Raw genomic sequence first — 20,659 nt, 5'->3', positions numbered from 1 at the left:
TTTAGTGTCTATTTATGTTTCATTGTAATCAATTAGCTTACCTACTCAATGACTGCTGACAAAAAATCTCAGCCACACAAAGAAATCAATGCTTTCAGTCAGTCAGTCCTGAAAGCCCATTTGTAGTTTTAGCAAAAGGTATGCTTTAAATTGAGGCTCAATAAAAAATGTTATTTGAATCTCTTGCGGTTGTCTTCTGCACACTTCAACCCCCAGTACCATCAGAAAATCATGACCCTGCTGTACTGAATTGTCTGTGTGTAAGCAGCAATCCATTATGCCGCACTAAGTCAGGCAAATCCATCTGCAATCTTAATTTGTTCATAAACGACCTGGAGGTTGGGGTAAACAGTTCAATTTCTGTATTTGCGGATGATACTAAGCTAAGCAGGGCAATAACTTCTCCGCAATATGTAGAAACCTTGCAAGAAGATCTGAACAAATTAATGGGGTGGGCAATTACATAGCAAATGAGGTTTAATGTAGAAAAATGTAAAATAATGCATTTGGGTGGCAAAAATATGAATGCAATCTATACACTAGGGGGAGAACCTCTGGGGGAATCTAGGATGGAAAAGGACCTGGGGGTCCTAGTAGATGATAAGTTCAGCAATGGCATGCAATGCCAAGCTGCTGCTAACAAAGCAAACAGAATATTAGCATGCATCAAAAGAGGGATTAACTTCAGGGATAAAGCGATAATTCTCCTACTCTACAAGACTCTGGTCCGGCGGCACCTGGAGTATGCTGTCCAGTTCTGGGCACCAGTCCTCAGGAAGGATGTACTGGAAATGGAGCGAGTACAAAGAAGGGCAACAAAGCTAATAAAGAGTCTGGAGGTCATTAGTAATGAAGAAAGGTTGCGAGCACTGAACGTATTCTCTCTGGAGAAGAGACGATTGAGAGAGCAAAGACTAAAATCTTAGTTCTGATTAATCTGAACATTTAGGCTGGTTTCACAAGGGCTTTATCCGTAGTCCGCATCCGCCTGCTCAGCAGGGAATCACTCTGCTGAGCAGGCGGATGACAGGTTCGTGTCCGCTCCACTATGCACTATGGACACTGCCTCACTGTTCTCTCTGGGGCTGTCAGATGGAAACGAACTGCCTCTCCATTTCCACTAGACTGTCATCTGATCTGATCTGCTGTTTTAGGTGGATAGGATTGGATTGTATGCCGGCGGATGTCAGCAGACACATGTCAGCAGACACATGTCCGCTGACATCTGTAGCTCTATAGAGAGCTAGGGATGGTCCGATCAGGTCCGCCTGAAAAACTGACAGGCGGACCTGATTGGAAAGCCCTTGTGAAACCAGCCTTAAACAAGCAACTTTCACATTTGTATAAATGAAATAATTTACAATCAAAAAGATTTGTAAGACCTTGGAAAAATGCACTATATGGCCAGAGGTTTGTGGACACCTGATCATCACACCAATATGAGCTAGATCCCATTCTAAAGCCATGGGCATTTATATGGAGGTGGCTCTGCACAAGATTTTGGAGTGTGTCTTTTTGAAATTTGTGCCCACCCAGCCAAAAGAGCATTTTGTGAGATCACGTAATAATGTTGAATGTGCCGTATCCCCTCTTTCTCATACGCCAAAAGTTTGTGGACCACCATACCTATATAAGCTTGTTGTTAATCCCACTCCCAAACTATTACTATGGAGTTATCCTTCCTTTGCAACCATAACAGCATCCACCCTTCTGAGAAGGCTTTCCACCACAAGATTTACAAGTGTACCTGTGGGAATGTGTGTCCATTCAGCCAAGCTGGCATTTGTAAGGACAGTTGCTGATTTTGGATTGATTTGCGGTCAGCATCCCAATTGTATAGTCAGGTTGAAGTCAGGTAAGGATGAGCTCTGGCATGTTCGCACAGCCCACGTGCAGAGCCCGCCAGGAAGTCAGCACTGCGCCGCGCTAATCACAGGCAGTGAGACATTGTCCTGATGCGCGGGTGCAGAGATCGGGAAATGTCTCACTGCCTGTGATTAGCGCAGTGCCGACTTCCTGGCGGGCTCTGCACGTGGGCTGTGCGAACACGCCGGAGCTCATCCTTAAAGTCGGGGCTCTGAGCAGGATACTGGTTCCTCTACAATGTCTACATCAAACCCTTCAAACCATGTCATGATGGACTTGGCTGCACCTGAATGCAACAAATCAATTTGTAGAAATGGTCTAATACTCTTGGCCATATTGTTTATTTGTTGCCTTAGACAATGAGAGCATTTAGTATGGGGGCTTTACAGGAACCTTGGCAATGGCCATTATAACTGCCTTGTTAGTATGTGCCCTCCTTTCTCCTCATCTATATCTAAAGGGGTAAAATCTTTATAGTATAGGCTTTTTTCCTCTTTAAAGATAAATTGACTGTTGGAGTGCATGTCACAAAATTCTTTGTAATTTATTTTCTGTTGTAATTTCAGAGTTTGCAGAATACGGTTTGCAGTTCAGACATCATGTCTGAGCTCGGTGAAGTGTCTATCCATAAGTCAAGGTTGCACCCAGATGTGGAGTACACATTTTTTCTGACTGTCCGCAAGCCTGGAAGACATGCCGAGTCCACCAATCAAACGGTGTGCAAATGTAGAGATGACTCATTATTGAACTTTGTGCCAACCCTGGATCCAGTGATGTTCACTGCAGTGATCATGTGTCCTAGGGCTGGGGAAAAAATCGATTTAAATCTTGAATCTTTTAGGCGAGGCCGCGGCTTCGGCCTAGTCTGCGGCTTCGGCCTAGTCTGCGGCTTCGGCCTAGTCTGCGGCTTCGGCCTAGTCTGTGGCTTCGGCCTAGTCTGCGGCTTCGGCCTAGTCTGCGGCTTCGGCCTAGTCTGTGGCTTCAGCCTAGTCCGCGGCTTCGGCCTAGTCCGCGAGGCTGGACGCCGCGGACTAGGCCGAAGCCACGGCCTCGCCTAAAAACTCTTGCCTGCAGCTCCCCAGGACCGAAGCTGACACCGCGCCGGTCCTGAGGAGCTGCGGGCAGGAGTTTTTAGGTGAGGCCGAAGCCGTGGCACCTGGCCTCGCGGACTAAGCCGAAGGCGCGGCCTCACCTAAAAAACTCCTGCCCGCAGCTCCTCAGGAACGGCGAAGTGTCAAAAAAAAAAAAAAAACTCGATTCGAATCGTGAATCGAGTTCTTTTTAAGAAAATCGCAGTTTTTTTTTTTTTTTAGAAAATCTCCCAGCCCTAATGTGTCCTACAACTTATTGCAGCCAATCAGAGACCCTCTGTTAACTTCGGTGGGGCTAGCAAGCACCTTAATAAGTGAAACTTGTACTTTTAAAAGTCCAGCCTAACAGAAGACCACAACATTTCTAATAGTATCTTTTTAATGCTTATTTTTTATTTAGTTTTACTTTGTTACTAGGACCTGATTTTGTGGCTTAGCTCCACCAAGCATGAGCCTCCTGTTCAAAGAGAATGGTCCAAGTGGCTTTTGAGGCAGTCTTATTTGACCATGGAAGGGCAATTGTTAGGGCATAGCTATAAACTCTGGAGGCCCCAGTAACAAAATAAAACTTGCATAGTGGATAAAGGCAGTAGAAGGAATCTTTTCTTAGGCAGGACAGTTTCTTCTTAAACAAAGTACAGATTCACTATAGAAGGAATATGTTTCAATGGACCGCATGTGAAAAGCCAAAGATAAGTTATCGCTCCCACGGTTCATTGGCTTCATTGGAAATCAATGGGCAGCACCGCCGGCAAATTGCGGGCGGTTTTAACCTTTTACGGCTGCTATCCGGGGTTAAAAGCGCCCTGCTAGCGGCCGAAAACCTCAGCAAAAACTACGGTAAAACGCCGCTAAAAATAGCGGTGCTTTACCGCTGACGCTCCCAATGCCCCAGTGTGAAAGTACCTTAAGTGCTCTGAGTTTTGTCAGATTTTTTTTTAAGGCCTATATGCTGCTTTATAAAGGGGAGTCATTTTTTGTACATGGAACGTGATGTAATTATGGAAATCATCTATATTAGTATTGATGATGGTTGGTGAGTGAGTAGAGGAATAAAGTGCTTCTGTAGAATACAGAAAGTTGACTAGAACAAAGAGGATCTGAGCACCATAGTGTAATGCCATTTTTGTATTTGTCCATTTGTCAAATGCCCCCCCAGCCTACTAGGACATTTGTTTTTAAAGCACTGAGGGGGACTGCTGTTGCCACTCGTGAACAATGAACTTGTGGTCAGTGGGGGTAACAGAACCAAAAAGCAAACCATATAGTTCTCTTACAGTTGTAGAAACAATATTCGTTATATGACGTTTGCTGTACTTTATATGTGTGTGCTGCCAACTATCTTTTATCAGTTGTTTATCCTTGTTTTGTTATTGTGCAGGTTTTAATTAAAAAAGGCAGGGTTCCGATTGTGTCTCTTAAGTGTGTCTCCTGTAAGGCACAGTCTGTGTACGAAGTGAGTGCCAGCTCCTATGTTTACCTAGAAGGGTCCTGCACCAACTGTTATGATGAATCCAGGACTGGGGTAAGATCTCAATCTAACACTACAACTATATTTGACAATTTAGATATCTAGTCAGCAGTTCAAATGTACTTAGCAGCTGAACCCCCCCCCCAAAAAAAAAAATCATTAAGGGGCTTTCTAATGTGGAAACTCTGTCAAAAAAACGGAAAGCAGAAAACAAGGGGCCAGTCACCACTATTGTCTGTGGCTGATCTTTTCCCTATAACCGACTTGATGTGATATTAAAGGTTCAGCTTTTTTAAAAACAAAATAGCAAACATGTCAAATTTACCTGCTCTGTGTAATGGTTTTGCACAGAGCAGCTCCGATCCTCTTCTTCTCGGGTCCCTGCCGGCGCTCCTGGCTCCTCCTCCCCAACCAGTGCCCCCAATAGCAAGCCGCTTGCTATGGGGGCACTGGGGCTTGCCATCTTGGTATTAGCAGAGCTTTGCTTCCTCATGTAAGAGCTGCCTCCCCAATGACTGGGGATCTGATGACTGGTGAGGGAACATTCAAGAAGCAGAAGGAGAGGTAGAGGAAGCACAGATCCACAGAATGAATGAAGCAGAAGCAGCAAGATCCTTACACTATAGGTCCTCATGCACAGCATCTTCTCCAGCAAAGAGAACCGTAAGCAGTACAGTAATGGAATCATCAAATCTGAGAATAGTAGTCAGAGGACAGCAGTGTGTTAGATATCACACTGCCCTATATACAATTATGTGGCTACAGAACAGGAGTGTCTAAGAACAACAAGTGAGGAAAACTGCCATTGAGGTACCAAAGTTTCACATTTTATTCATACACAGAATTCAGTTTTAAAACCATACAGTGCCTTGAAAAAGTATTCACACCCCTTCAAATTTTCCACATTTTGTCATGTTACAACCAAAACTGTGAATGTATTTTATTTGGATTTTTATGATAGACCAACACAAAGTGGCACATAATTGTGAAGTGGAAGGAAAATAATAAATGGTTTTCAATTTTTTTTACAAATAAACATCTGAAAAGTGTGGCATGCATTTGTATTCAGCCCCCTTTACTCTGATACCCCTAACTAAAATCTAGTAGAACCAATTTCCTTCAGAAGTCACCTAATTAGTAAATAGAGTCCACCTGTGCGTAATTTATACAGTATAAATACAGCTGTTGTGTGAAGCCCTCGTTAGAGAACCTTGGTGAACAAACAGCATCATGAAGGCCAAGGAACACACCAGACAGGTCAGGGGTAAAGTTTTGGAGAAGTTTAAAGCAGGGTTAGGTTATAAAAAAATATCCCAATCTTTGAACATTTCACAGGGCACTGCTCAATCCATCATCCAAAAATGGAATTGAATATGTCACTCTCTAGATGTGCAAAAGTGGTAGACATACCCAAAAAGACTTGCAACTGTAATTGCAGTGAAAGGTGGGTCTACAAAGTATTGACTCAGGGGGGCTGAATAGAAATGCATGCCACACTTCTCAGATAGTTATTTGCAAAAAAAAAATTTAAAAATCATGTATCATTTTCCTTCCACTTCACAATTATCTGCCACTTTGTTTTAGTCTATCGCATAAAATACATTTACGTTTTTAGTTGTAACATGACAAAATGTGGGAAATTTCAAGGGGTATGAATACTTTTTCAAGGCACTGTATGTAACCAGGAGATGTAATCCAATTAAGCCAACTCACTGACAGTGTGGGAGATTAGCTGCTTCTCAAAGCGCAGCCCATGTAGGAAGGACAATGTCCTAGACATCTGGGAGTGGAAGATGACAGTGTCCACAGAGTCGCACGAACTCCGAGCCGGCCTACAGGGCAAGCGCGCCAATGCACGGGAGATGACGTGGGCTGGGATGAACCTGGAGGGAGGAAGAAAGTCATGGAGGTTGAATTGGAAAGCAAGCCTTGGGGTTGCCCAACTCCAAGTTAGGTAGACCTCCACTTTAGTTCTTTTGGCGCACCCCCCTGCACTCCTTTTTCAATTTTTGTTTATGTACCCTTTTTTAGAGATATCTTGAGGTCTTCTTCCTGTGGCAGTACAGTGTGTGCTTGTAGCCCCTTGGCATGTGACCTTGATACCCTGGGCTAACAGAAAGTAGGTTTAAAGATACTTGGCATCATACAGTCTGTAATAGGAGCTGTGATTGGTAGTGGAGGAGAATGCAGGGTGTAAAAAAAAACACGTTTTAGAAGTCTTCAGTATTTAAAAACTGTAGGGGGAGCAGACTGAAAGAAAAACAAATTGCCCAGTAGGGCTTGTTTCTTGTCTTTGTAATTGTAGCTGTGTGTCTCTTTTATAGAGGTGGACCGCTCAAAGCTTCAGCAACAAGACTCTTGTCCTCAATGCCTCCACCACGACCACTGGAGACCGGGAAATGAACCTAGTGCTCAGGCAGGGAGTGTTAAAGGACGGAGAGGGGTACACCTTCACTCTTCACGTCAGTGATCCCACAATGGAAGAGGAGGGATTTGCTTCCATTGATCTGCTACCAAATAGCCCTCCATTTGGAGGAACATGTAGAATCTTCCCCAATGAAACCATTCATGCTCTGACCACACGGGTCCACTTTAACTGCACTGGTAAGGTCATTGTACATTCCACTCAAACATGAACAAAGTTGATTGACTCTAAATTCTATAATTTTGTTTAGTCTGTGTACCAGCTAACTAAAATGTATGGTCAAAAGTTTGTGGACACCTGAGCATCACACATATTATGTAGCCAAAAGCATGTGGACAACCCTACAAAATAATGAGTTGAGGTGTTTCCAGTGAAGGGCACTGTTAATGCTACAGCATACAAACGTATTTTAGTGATTTAGTTATTTGTGAGTTTCCAACATGTAGCAACAATTTGGGAAAGGACCCTTCCTGTTTCAGCATGACTTTGTCGTTGTGCACAAAAGTGGTCTGCACAGAAGCCTGATCTCAATCCTACTGAACACCTTGCTAGCTCTTTTCACCTAAGGTCAGTACCTGACCTTACAAATGCCATTTTGGGTGACTGGCACAAATTCCCACAGGCACACTCTGAATTCTTGTGTAAGCATTCCCAGAAGTCTCGATGCTGTTGTAGACACAAAGAAGGGTTGGGGGGGGAGGGGGGTCAATTCTATTTTAATGTCTATGGTCTTGGGGAGTGGGTTCTCCAACAAGCTCCTATAGGTGTGATGGTAGTCAGGTGTCCACACACTTTTGGTCATATTGCAAACCATTTGTGTATGAATGATGGAGGATCTACAGCACATAATCATGTGACAACATGAATGTGTAAAATACAAGCCAAAACTGAGCATTCCCTTGCTTCAGCCCAGTCAGAGCAGTACAGCTACTTTTATGCATCGTACACACGGTCGGACTTTTCGACCGGACTGGTCCGACGGACGCCTATGGACCAAATCCGGCAGACAATCCGATCATTTGTGGGCTTCACCGGACCTTCAGCGGACTTTTCCAGTCGCAAATCTGACGGACTTTAGATTTGGAACATGCTTCAAATCTTTACGTCGTAACTGCACTGGACCCAGAAATCCGCTCGTCTGTATGCTAGTCCGACGGACAAAAACCGACGCTAGGGCAGCTATTGGCTACTGGCTATCAGCTTCCTTATTTTATTACGGTGTACGTCATCACGTACAAATCCGTTGGACTTTGGAGTGATCGTGTGTAGGCAAGTCCGTTCGTTAAAAAGTCCGTCGGAAGTCCGCCAAAAGTCCATCAAAAGTCTGTCGGACAGGCTGTCGGACTTTTGTTGCTGAAAAGTCCGACCGTGTGTACACGGCATTAGAAGAATTAAGTCAAGGGGATACAATGTGCTTCCATCACCAGTAATGAGAAAACCCATAGATTGAAACCTTACAGCAAGGCCAGTGTCCTTCCAGTGGCATCCAAAAGACACTCTTCAATCTCCTGCGCTGTGCGGTGGGCCTCTATGCAGTTGTGAACTCTTTACTCTGATGCTTTAAAATGGACTATGCACTCCTCACTGCCCTCCACAGACTGGGCAATCCGAAGCACTGGAATATGAAACATATGTCTTTCATGTTCAAGTCCTTCCAGTGGCACATGCCTCCTACTTGGTAAAATACACTTTTAGGTTCAATAAGTTTTTATTGTATATAAAGTAATTTTCCAAGCGGAAGATGAATACATTAACAAGACCAGATGCTCGACATCGGGCAATCTGGTTTAATAGAAAAGAAACATACATAGGCAGATCAGTACAATATTATGCGTTCTGTCCTCAATATGAAAATAATGTAGTATCTCAACAGCTTTCAGAACTTTTGCTATTAGTCTTATTAACAAAAATTCCCGAGATCTGGACGACCCAACGGGATCATGCTGCGCCCAGATGTCAAAGAACTCAAAATAAACAGACAGATAATTTGAAAGCCAACAGCAGATATACCTTGGTATTTTGTCCAGTCTGTTGGAAGTTGTGAGAAAATTGATACTAAAGAGCAGAATACTGTAGGTTATAAGTCTTGGCTATCTCACAGTGTACACTGTAAATGTTTTACTTGAAATAATAATGTACATGCTGGCACAGGCAGACAATATGACATATAATCCTAATCACTGCTGGTTTAATAGGTTGGAGAGATACAGAAGATGAGGTGGCCCTAGTGTTCATACTGAGAGCTAAACGCTGCCGAGCCGGTAACTGTGATGACTTCTGGGTGTATAAAGGCAGCCGATCAGAGCACAGCACCTTCCTGCCTGTCGGCTACAATGAGACCAACTTTGTGGTGGAGCTTTCCATACTAGTACAAGACCAGCAGGGGGCAACTGCCGTGGCCTTAAACCAGTAAGTGGAGTAACATCTATCTATCTATCTATCTATCTATCTATCTATCTATCTATCTATCTATCTATCTATCTATCTATCTATCTATCTATCTATCTATCTATCTATCTATCTATCGTATCTATCTATCGTATCTATCCTGCCTTTTTCTTTTCTCCTCTTCCCTGCCCTTTCCTCCCCTTACATTACCTGTTCCTTCTGCTTGCCTTTCTTTACATCCTTTTATTCTCTTCCCTCCGTTTCCATCCTCTTCCCTCAACAGCCATTCTTCTTTCCTGTCATCTCACTTTTTTCCTCTTTTTTTTGTCAATAGTGCTGTTTGCTTTCCTTCCACCTTCTTACTCTTTGCCATTCTATCCATACTTTTTGATTTTTTTTTCGTCCATCTACTTCCGATCTTTGGTCCATTTTCCTTCCATGTCCTCTTTACTCCTCATTTCCATTTCTTTGCTTTGCTTCTCTTTCAAAGACAATATAATAATTTTGAGGTTGCTTATCAGTGTACATACCTCTTAGCTTGCTCCTTCTTTCTGTTTTCTCTCTAGGTCCCTAGTTATTTCCATGCCTAAAATTCCAGAGGGCTTCCAAAGTCTTGGTCACTGGTTGTATAACCTAACAGAGAGCGCCCTGCAGGGTTTACTGAAACAGGGAGACCCCCAGCACGTGGCTGAGTATTCCTTGGCTCTCATAACAGTTCTCAATGAGGTAAAGACTCTTATATGTTGCCTTTATTGATGCAATCTCTCTTCAGTCTGATTGCTGTCTAGTGTAAGTAGTTTTTTATAATGGGCAAATAATCTTTTTGCCATCAGTATGAACAAACTGTGAACAAAGATGAAAATATTGGCAAGCAGAACTTGGGAATTGTACGCAAGAATATCACAGATGCCCTTATATCCCTGAAAGTCAATACTGTGGACGACATACGGCAGATAGCCGCTGCACTGGCGCAGTGTACGGTAAGAAATAATAGTTGTGCAGTAGAGATCAGAACTTGTCATGAATGTATATGTATAAACGGTACAGGCATGTGTTTGATGAAAGGAAGAGGAACTGAAAACTTGCACCAATACTGAAATGTCACTCTACCCAAAATAAGTATTTTATTACTTCTTATATGTCAACAGTGAGATCTCCATGACACAATTCTTGCTCTCTGTGTGTGTTTAATACCACCTGCTGCATTCTTTGGAATATAAAATAAATAAAAATCCAGCAGAAAAATTGAGACACCCTCATGATCGCCACAGCAAGTGTGCAGACCTAGGAATACATGCCTTCAATGCAAAGCTGTCCCTTGTATGTATGTATGTATGTATGTTTGGTAAGGTGGTATTGGCACTCTGTCCAAGATAAATTACTTGGTACGCCACACAAAACAAATAATGTAGCAACAGGTATTGTGGGTGCTCAAACAGCTTTCACAGATGAACAAGGACAGTATATTAGCGTTATTGGACCAATGTTTGGAGGAGTCTGAGCCCTTTCTCAAGATGTTGAGGTTGTGATTCACCAAGACGTCAGTGCAGTAAAGCTATTATATTATCCTCTATGTTTATCATATATACATATCAGTGCAGTGTTTGTATTTCAACTCTTCCGTGTCACCCGAAATCTAAAATATAAGTTTGGGGTTGAATGACCCTTTAAACAAATATAAATTACAGCATGCTAATTGAATATGACCATCAACACACCTGTGAAGCTGGACTCTGTTAGAATGAATAGAATGATAGGCAGAATAAAGTCTCCTTCACTTGTCCACAGGTCAGTGTTGTAATTGCTCCTTAGTCAGGCAATAGGTTTTGTTGTTGTGGTTGTTGCTGCCCTCAAGATGCTTCATGACAAAAGTTAGGAACCTGCTTTGTTCATAGCTTTGCCAACGGAGTAGAACAATGAGACTTTTTTCCTGTCTCTAGGTGGCCAGTAAGGAGCTGGCATGTGCATCCTGTCAGCGGAAAACTCTGATGAAGCTGGAAGCCATGATGTCCATCCTTCAGAATGAGACCACGCAAGGAATGATGACTCCTACCACAATCGCAGATAATATTCTGAACATTACGGGTAAGAATATTCCAAGAGGTCTTTTATGTAAAGTAATTTTAAGCTTTTGGCCTTCAGTGACAGCCAGTAACACTGTCAGGGGTCCTAGAGCAGATGAAGCAACAGTTTTTTTTTATTTATTTTTTTTTAAATAAGGTTTTACCCGTGCGAATGATGCCAGCTGTAGGAACTCTGGCAGTATTATGGTCATGGTCACGAAAGTCAAGACAGAGAGAACACTCACATGCTCTTATTGTATTACACCCATTTGGCCAAACCAGCGAGGTGTTGCTCTGTCATTGCTCTCTCGCTGGTGAGCGAGATTCTGCCATGTTTTTTTTTGCAGATTCATTATCTATTTGTCAAGCATCATGTACGATAAACAGAACATAGTATATGTAGAATACAGATCACGTCACGATCGACGATAGGATCAACATGCACAAGAAAACGTCAGCATGAATTTAGGTGTTCACATAGCTATTTTGGCAAAGTTGTAAAAAACTGAACCTAGGTGTAACTGCATTAGAAATATAACCAGACAATGATTGCGAATTGTTTCAAGGCTTCATTGTTACCACTATTGGGAGATATTCACCCATAGCATTACGTATCCCAAATTAAAGCAGAAGTAAAAAAATAAATCTTCTCTCTGCAAGGTAAAGTCATAACGTGCTAGTATGCAATGCATACTAGCACACTATGAAAAACTTACCTTGAAAAGAAGCCCTCAAGGGGTGCGCTGTCACCGCTGACAGGGCTTCCATCTTCACCTGGCCTTTCTTCGGGGTTCACGGGCTGCAATTCTTTTGAGTGGCCAAGCCGCGGTGACGGCACTCCCATGCGCATGTACTTTTTACGGCACAGGGCTTTGAAGGAACAGCACAGGCATGCCGTTCCTTCAGAGCGCATTGCGCATGTGATGTCACCAGCTGCAGGGATACTGAATATCTCCTAAACGGTGCACATTTTAGGAGATATTTACAGTACCTACAAGTAAGCTTTATTTATAAGCTTACTTGTAGGTAGAAGTGTCCAGGGGGACTTTACTACTACTTTAAAAGATTTTTCAGTAGTGAGGGAAAAAGAACTCTAACTTATGAATGAATACAGTAGAAAATAAGATGGTGAAGAGGGTGAAGAGAAGGATAATGCAAAGAAAATAAAATGCAACACGAGGGGAAAAGTAAAAAATTGGAGAGACCCCTGAGACCCACGGGACAGTGAGAAGAAAGATTTTCAACCTAGGTCCATCAGATGGGATTTACCTTCCTATGAGAAACAGACAGCTTTCCAGTAGACCAACTTTTTTGAGTACAGATCATGTTTGTTTTGTGAAGAGAGCACATAATCTTCCATTTCTTTTAGTTCTTCTACCTTTGTGACCCACATGGTGGACAGGGATAAAGGTTGTGGACTTTAAGCGGGATGTAGGCTTGGGTGAGATTCTGCCATGTTATGACCAGCGAGGGAGCAATTGCTCCTTTCTTTCTTGAACATCACGGGACACAGAGCCACAGTAATTACTGATGGGTTATATAGGTATCACTGGTGATTGGACACTGGCACACCCTATCAGGAAGTTCAACCCCTTATATAATTCCTCCCCCTTGCAGGGATACCTCAGTTTTTATGCCAGTGTCTTAGGTGATGGACGTGTAAAGATGTCCTGTGCTGAGCTCCAAAGGGAATATCCTAAGATCCTATACTGGGGCAAGCCAGGCGAACCGGATCCATTCAAAGTGTCTTTTCATGGCCGAATTGAATGGTACCCGGGCCTCGTGTCCGAAGAAACGAGGTTTTACCCGTAATGCTTCTCTTTTTAGAGAGCTGGACCCCGCAGATCAGAAAATGGCTTTAAACTTCCTAATTTCTGGCGAGGTGCTTTACGGTCCCAGAACTGTTGGATCCCCCTACTGATGGGGGCCCCAGTCTCTGACGGTTTTTTCAAACGGAGCCCACCGTGAGAGGTGAAGATTGGGTCTGTGTAAACAGCACCCTGCGGCTGGATAAGGTAAGAGGAGATTCCACAGAATTTTTGAGTTCTAGTGGCTTTTCTCCTTTAAGGTAAATGCATGCTATGCCTATTGTGACCACCGGGGGGCTGCCAAGAGCACAAACCTACACATGCTGACTCTGTCTCAGGTGTTGTAATCGCTGTTTATGTCCCAGCGTCTCAAGCAGGCTGCAAACAGGTAAGATGGAAAGGGGGATTTCTCATGTTTGAATGTTCCCCCCAGGCTAGAGAGGGGCCACAGGGGTCTAGAAAGTGGTTATACCACCCGGGCTCTGCGGCCTAATGGCCACCATCTCTCAAGATAGCCGTTCAGGCAGATCTTGTTAACAGCCTCCCTCCCTCCCTCCCCCCCCCCCCATCCCCAGCCTTTCTCCGGAAGCATGACAGGAGAGTCGGCAGCGCGGGAAGCGCTCATTTTTTTTCAAAACTCGAGGGGGGGGGGGGGGCGGTAGAGGAGGGGGCGGGACGTCAGCACAGGTGCTTAGACTCCCACTCAGGCCAGCTGCAGGCTATTAGAGGCACTCTGTACAGGTGCCTTCTGAGAGACACAGAGCTGACGGTCGCATGTAAGGTGGGACACAGGCATTCTCCTAGGCAGCATTTACTGAAGTAACACCAGACTGAGCATTGGGTAGCAAGGCTTTTAGCCAGACTACATCGCTCAGCGGGCAGTGTTCATTTGTATACCTCACACCTTGTTGCTTTGCACTATGGGTAGAAGAGGTTCAAGCACCCCAGGAACCAGAGACACTAGGGGATCTCGTTCAGGTTCTGAGGGCCCCCTGTCGGCAGCATCCTCCCCCCCTAAAGATGGGCCAGGGACGGCTAGCCAGGGAGAGCCATCGGGGTCAGGGGCTACACCTGCTTCTGGCACTTCAGTCCCTGTATATATTACACAAGAGGTTTTTTCCTCAACCATTAATGGTCTAGAGGAAAGATTAATGGCCGTGATTACGTCTTCACTCAGTGGAAGAAAACGCACTAGGCTTTCCTCTGTTCCCCAAGACCCTCAGACAGAGGAGCTCTGGGATAAAGGAGATGAATCCCTTTCAGAGGATCGGGATGGGATGGATGATTCCTCTTCGGAGGATTCAGGTGGAGAGGGACCCTCTGCGACTTCCCAAGAGGAGAAAGTCTTAGTGCAGATCCTCACTGGATTGGTCCGCTCCACATTTAAGTTGCCCATACCTGAAACTGCTAAAGAATCTTCTTCTGCTTTGGGATCACTGAAACCTTTAAAAGCAGCACATGCTTTTCCTGTTCATACTTTACTTGAAAAGCTTATTTATTCTGAGTGGGATCACCCAGACAAACGTTTTTTTCCGCCGAGAAAGTTTTCAACACTTTATCCGATGGAAGAAAAGTTTATTAAAATGTGGGGAATACCGGCTATTGATGCCGCCATTTCCTCCATAAATAATAGCCTGACTTGTCCTGTAGACAATGCTCAGATGCTCAGGGATCCTGTAGATAAAAGGATGGAATCCCTATTGAAGGATGTTTTCTCCTTAGCAGGATCAGTGGCCCAACCTGCAGTAGCAGCGATTGGAGTCTGTCAATACTTAAGAGACCATGTTAAGCAGGTCATCAAAGTATTACCTGAACAGCAGGCCCAGGGGTTTGCTAACCTTCCAGCGGCCTTATGCTTTGTGGTTGACGCCATTAGAGATTCTATCGTGCAAACCTCCCGTCTTTCACTGGGGTTGGTGCATATACGTAGAATCCTATGGTTGAAAAATTGGTCAGCCGAAGCACCATGTAAGAAGCTACTGGCTGGGTTTCCATTTCGTGGTGCAAGGTTGTTTGGAGAGGACTTGGATAACTATATCAAGAGAATCTCTTGTGGGAAAAGCACTCTCTTACCTGTCAAGAAGAAGAGTAAGCGTCCCTCTTTCAAACGGACTCTTTCCCCAGCGCCGGGGGCTTCAGCCTCCAGGCAGTCTCGACGGCCGCCTCCATCGGGGTCCAGAGACAAGAGTCAACCCCAGGGACAAAAGAAGTCCTGGGGAAAGAAGCCTACTAGGCAAAACACTAAGACCTCTGCATGAGGGGGCGCCCCCGCTCACTCGAGTGGGGGGAAGACTGCGACAGTTCTCAGAGCTCTGGCAGGAGGACTTCCAGGACAGATGGGTAATCTCCACGGTAACCTTAGGGTACAAGCTGGAGTTTCAGGAATTCCCCTCTCCTCGGTTCCTCAGATCAAATGTTCCCAGAGACCCAGAGAAGAAGCAGTCGCTCCTTCTAGCGTTAGAGCGACTTTTGTCGCAGGAGGTCATTATGATAGTTCCCGCAAAGGACCAGGGATTGGGCTTCTATTCCAACCTTTTTATGGTCCAAAAGCCAAATGGGGATGTCAGGCCCATTCTGGACTTAAGGGATCTGAACCGATTCCTAAGGATTCAATCCTTCCGTATGGAATCAATTCGAACAGTAGTTCCCACCCTGCAGGGAGGAGAATTTCTGGCATCAATAGACATCAGAGATGCATATCTGCATGTGCCCATTTTTCCTGCTCATCAGAAGTTTCTGCGCTTCGAGGTAGGAGGGCGCCATTTCCAGTTTGTGGCTCTGCCTTTCGGGAAAGCCACTGCACCTCGAGTGTTCACAAAGATCTTGGCTCCTCCTCTGGCCAGATTAAGGGCTCAGGGTATAGCTGTCATAGCATACCTAGACGACCTGCTCTTGATAGACCGGTCGGTAGCCTCTTTGAAGGGAAACTTGAGGACCACAGTCAGGTATCTAGAACACCTGGGTTGGATCCTCAACTTAGAAAAGTCTTTCCTAAAACCAGTAAGAAGACTGGAGTATTTAGGTCTGATTATAGATACAAGCCAGGAGAAGATATTTCTACCCCAGGCAAAGATCACTGCTTTGAGAGAGCTGATTCTGACAGTAAGGACCAAGAAGGGTCCCTCAGTCCGCCTTTGTATGAGGCTACTAGGGAAGATGGTGTCTTCATTCAAAGCAGTTCCCTATGCTCAGTTTCACTCAAGAATGCTGCAACACAGTATTCTGTCGACCTGGAACAAGAAGGTTCAGGCATTAGACTTTCCGATGCACCTGTCGCATGCGGTGCGTCAGAGCCTCAATTGGTGGCTCATACCCGAAAACCTGCAGAAGGGGAAATCCTTTCTACCGGTTACCTGGACGGTGGTAACAACAGATGCCAGTCTGTCAGGTTGGGGAGCAGTTCTGGAACAGGCTGCGGTCCAAGGGGTATGGTCCAAGACAGAGAGGACCTTACCCATCAACATTCTGGAGATCCGGGCGATACATCTAGCTCTAAAAGCCTGGACTATCAGGCTACAGGGTTGTCCGGTCAGGATCCAGTCCGACAATGCCACAGCAGTGGCTTATGTCAATCATCAGGGAGGCACCCGGAGCCGAGCTGCTCAAAAAGAGGTGAACCAGATCTTAGTCTGGGCAGAGATGCATGTGCCATGCATATCGGCAGTTTTTATCCCGGGAATAGAAAATTGGCAGGCGGACTATCTAAGTCGCCAGCAGTTACTTCCAGGGGAATGGTCTCTGCATCCTGACGTCTTTTGGGCCATATGCCAAAGATGGGGGGTTCCAGATGTAGATCTCTTTGCATCCCGATTCAACAAAAAGATAGACAGATTTGTGACAAGGACAAAAGATCCTCTTGCATGCGGGACGGATGCGTTGGTGATTCTGTGGCATCGGTTCTCACTGATTTAAGCATTCCCGCCTATTCTGCTACTACCACGACTCCTTCGCAGGATCAGGCAGGAAAGGAAGTCGGTACTTCTGGTGGCCCCCGCTTGGCCCAGAAGGACTTGGTATGCAGAAATAGTAAGGATGACGGTGGGTTCCCCGTGGACCCTACCGGTATGCCCAGACCTGTTATCTCAAGGTCCAGTGTTCCATCCTGCCTTACAAACGCTAAATTTGACGGTTTGGCTATTGAGACCCACGTTCTGAAGAGTCGTGGGCTCTCAGGTCCTGTCATATCTACCTTGATTAATGCAAGGAAGCCAGCTTCCAGGATGATTTATCATAGAGTCTGGAAGGCTTATATAACCTGGTGTGAATCCAGAGGTTGGCATCCCAGGAAATATGTCATAGGTAGAATCCTTGATTTTCTACAGATGGGATTAGAGATGAAGCTGGCCTTGAGTACCATCAAGGGCCAGGTTTCTGCTTTATCAGTATTATTTCAGCGGCCACTTGCTTCGCATTCTTTGGTCCGAAACTTTATGCAAGGGGTGATGCGTCTTAATCCTCCGGTTAAAGCGCCCCTAAACCCCTGGGACTTGAATTTGGTCCTGGCTGTGTTACAGAAACAGCCTTTTGAGCCAATAAGTCAGATTCCTTTGGTCTTGTTGACAAGGAAATTAATTTTTCTGGTGGCCATCTCTTCTGCTAGAAGAGTATCAGAATTAGCAGCTCTTTCCTGTAAGGAGCCTTATTTGATTATACACAAGGATAGAGTGGTACTACGCCCTCATCCTAGTTTTTTACCGAAGGTGGTTTCTGATTTTCATTTAAACCAAGACATTGTTCTACCTTCCTTTTTTCCAGATCCCTGTTCTCTGGAAGAGAGATCTCTACATTCGTTGGATGTAGTAAGAGCAGTTAAGGCCTATCTAGGGGCAACTACTCAGATCCGCAAGACGGATGTTTTGTTTGTGCTGCCAGAGGGTCCCAATAGAGGACAGGCAGCGTCAAAAGCTACCATTTCTAAATGGATTAGACAGTTGATCATTCAAGCTTACGGTTTGAAACAGAAGATTCCTCCGTTTCAGATCAGGGCACATTCCACAAGGGCTATTGGTGCTTCTTGGGCAGTGCATCACCGGGCCTCTATGGCTCAAATCTGCAAGGCCGCAACCTGGTCTTCAGTTCATACATTCACCAGATTCTATCAGGTGGATGTGAGAAGGCATGAGGATATCGCCTTTGGGCGTAGTGTGCTGCAGGCAGCGGTACAGGGTCCTCAGGTCTGATTGCACCCTACTTGGTCGTGGTTCCCCCCCCTCAGGTAGCATTGCTCTGGGACATCCCATCAGTAATTACTGTGGCTCTGTGTCCCGTGATGTTCGAGAAAGAAAATAGGATTTTTTAAAACAGCTTACCCGTAAAATCCTTTTCTTTCGAAGGACATCACGGGACACAGAGGTCCCGCCCCTCTTCTAATACACTATATTGCTTGGCTACAAAACTGAGGTATCCCTGCAAGGGGGAGACATTATATAAGGGGTTGAACTTCCTGATAGGGTGTGCCAGTGTCCAGTCACCAGTGATACCTATATAACCCATCAGTAATTACTGTGGCTCTGTGTCCCGTGATGTCCTTCGAAAGAAAAGGATTTTACAGGTAAGCTGTTTTAAAAAATCCTATTTTTAGCAATCCTGTTGTTGGCAAGTTTTCTATGTCTGTATAGTTCAACTACAGAATGAAAGAGTTGCATACCTGTGTCTCCTTGCAGATGAGTGTAAAGATGACAAGTCCTGTTAAGCAATTTGCCATCCACTTGAAGTGGCTCTTACAAATATACCATGCAGTATTCATAGCAGTCTCTATACAATGACTCACAAGAGTAGAGATTAAATCCTGTTCACCACCAGGAAGATTATAGTAACCTAAAGGGTCCAAGTTTAGGTGCTCCAGTTAGCAAAGTAAAACCGTGACAGGTTCCTTTTAAATAAGTGTATAGGAAGGCATTCTCCTTTAAATCAGTAGGGTTTTTAATAGAAAAATAAAATTGTCTCCACAGCAAATGTTTTAAGGATGGCACAGCTGGCAATAAATATTAGAAGATGGTAATGCAATGTTTTCTTGGGGCAGCTATTGAAGCGTGCTAATGACAGTAGTGGAATGTGGAGAGATAAGGGCTTTTAATAATGTCACTGGGTTGGAACCAAAATGCTGACACACAGAAACATTCCTGTTGAATTATGAATCCTCCCTGGGCTCTTGAAGGGGAAAGATTTATAGAACTAAGACTGCACAGACCTTCCACGGATATACAAGAGATCTGTCTTCATTTGCCAGACATTTCGCTGTATATTCTGCAGCCAGACTGGGATCCAGCCATTAAGATTAGGCTCAGTCATGCAAAAAAAATAAGCTTCTGTTTTCCGCCACTACCAACTTGTTAGAGGTCAGCCGTCAAAACATTCACAAAGTTGTCTCTGAGCGTAGACTGAGTGGGCCACATTTATCATGGTGAAATATGAGATGTCTGTTCTGAGCACAATGGCCAATATAGTAGATCTAAACCCAATCACTTACATTTCATATACGCTGCTATATGGCAATTTCAAAAGTTGTTTTCAATCCTTTTTAAAACCTGTAGCTTTCATTACTTTTTCTCATTTCATTTAATACCTTGTGGTGCTGTGAAGTTCCTTGTTGAGGCCTTTCCTGCTATAGGGAGGCAATTGTCTTCTCAGTAGCGTTTCTGTGTTATTACCCTATGATATGCTCCCCTGATAGAATTTACAACCAGTTATATGTTGTACCAACAAATATGGCACAGGCATGCCCATGGTTGTCACTAGAAGGAAGCTGGCCAAGAACAATGTGAAGCCAATGCTTGAGAAAGTGCATACAGACAGGAAGTGGCTGAAAGGTGCCGAAGAAGATCAACAGTACTGAGATGGGGGAAAGAATGAAAAAATGAAAACATTATTCTATATGTAAAAAAAAAAACAACAACATAGCAACTGTTTGATACTCTGTGTTTTGGCAAATGATCACTTGTCATCTTGTTAGTGTTAAGAGCTTCTTCAAACTTTTCGATGCCACTTGTGGACTGTATGTTTGGTTCTGATTGGTTGCTATAGAATAACAGAGGATGTTATTTTACTGCCATTTTAGAACTGAGGTCATATAGATAGCCAGGCATTTGGTTAAAATGATTGTGACATATTTGTGGCAACTCATCATATCTTTTATTTAGTACAGACAATTGAAATAAAGATTGAAAACCTATTAAAGATTGTTCTTTTAAATTTATTGGCACATGCAAATCTAAGCTGAACATTATCTGATCAAATCCTGGGAAATGCAAAATAGCCCACATTTCATGGGAAGACGCACTTGAAATGGACTGGTGTGTCTTCTTGTGAGCATACAAAAACAGTTTGCATGACCTTTAAGATACACATACATCCAGAATACATTTTTACATTAAGTCATATTTTTATATGCGAACATTAAACAATTACTTCTTAAAAAAACAACCAATGTATGGCTGGTTATTTAGTAGCTGATTATATTATACACCATTCAACATTAAATTGATACTAAAGGCACAATTTTTATTATTTTTTTAAAATAACAAACATGTCATACTTACCTGCTCTGT

General features: G+C 44.1%; 1 protein-coding gene across 1 annotated transcript in view; it reads left to right on the top strand.

Annotated features, from left to right (window-relative positions):
- The window catches only part of PKD1 (polycystin 1, transient receptor potential channel interacting), a 288,453-nt gene that overhangs the window by 172,744 nt on the left and 95,050 nt on the right, over nucleotides 1-20,659 (top strand). The window contains exons 15-21 of the mRNA XM_073636475.1: nucleotides 2,433-2,582; nucleotides 4,339-4,482; nucleotides 6,753-7,032; nucleotides 9,049-9,262; nucleotides 9,808-9,967; nucleotides 10,075-10,221; nucleotides 11,182-11,326. Coding sequence (XP_073492576.1) covers nucleotides 2,433-2,582; nucleotides 4,339-4,482; nucleotides 6,753-7,032; nucleotides 9,049-9,262; nucleotides 9,808-9,967; nucleotides 10,075-10,221; nucleotides 11,182-11,326 — 1,240 coding nt within the window. The remainder of the gene's footprint in view (nucleotides 1-2,432; nucleotides 2,583-4,338; nucleotides 4,483-6,752; nucleotides 7,033-9,048; nucleotides 9,263-9,807; nucleotides 9,968-10,074; nucleotides 10,222-11,181; nucleotides 11,327-20,659) is intronic.

The sequence above is a fragment of the Aquarana catesbeiana genome, linkage group LG06 (assembly GCF_042186555.1).
Source record: "Aquarana catesbeiana isolate 2022-GZ linkage group LG06, ASM4218655v1, whole genome shotgun sequence".
Classification (NCBI taxonomy): domain Eukaryota; kingdom Metazoa; phylum Chordata; class Amphibia; order Anura; family Ranidae; genus Aquarana; species Aquarana catesbeiana.
This window is presented reverse-complemented; position numbering and strand designations above follow the sequence as displayed.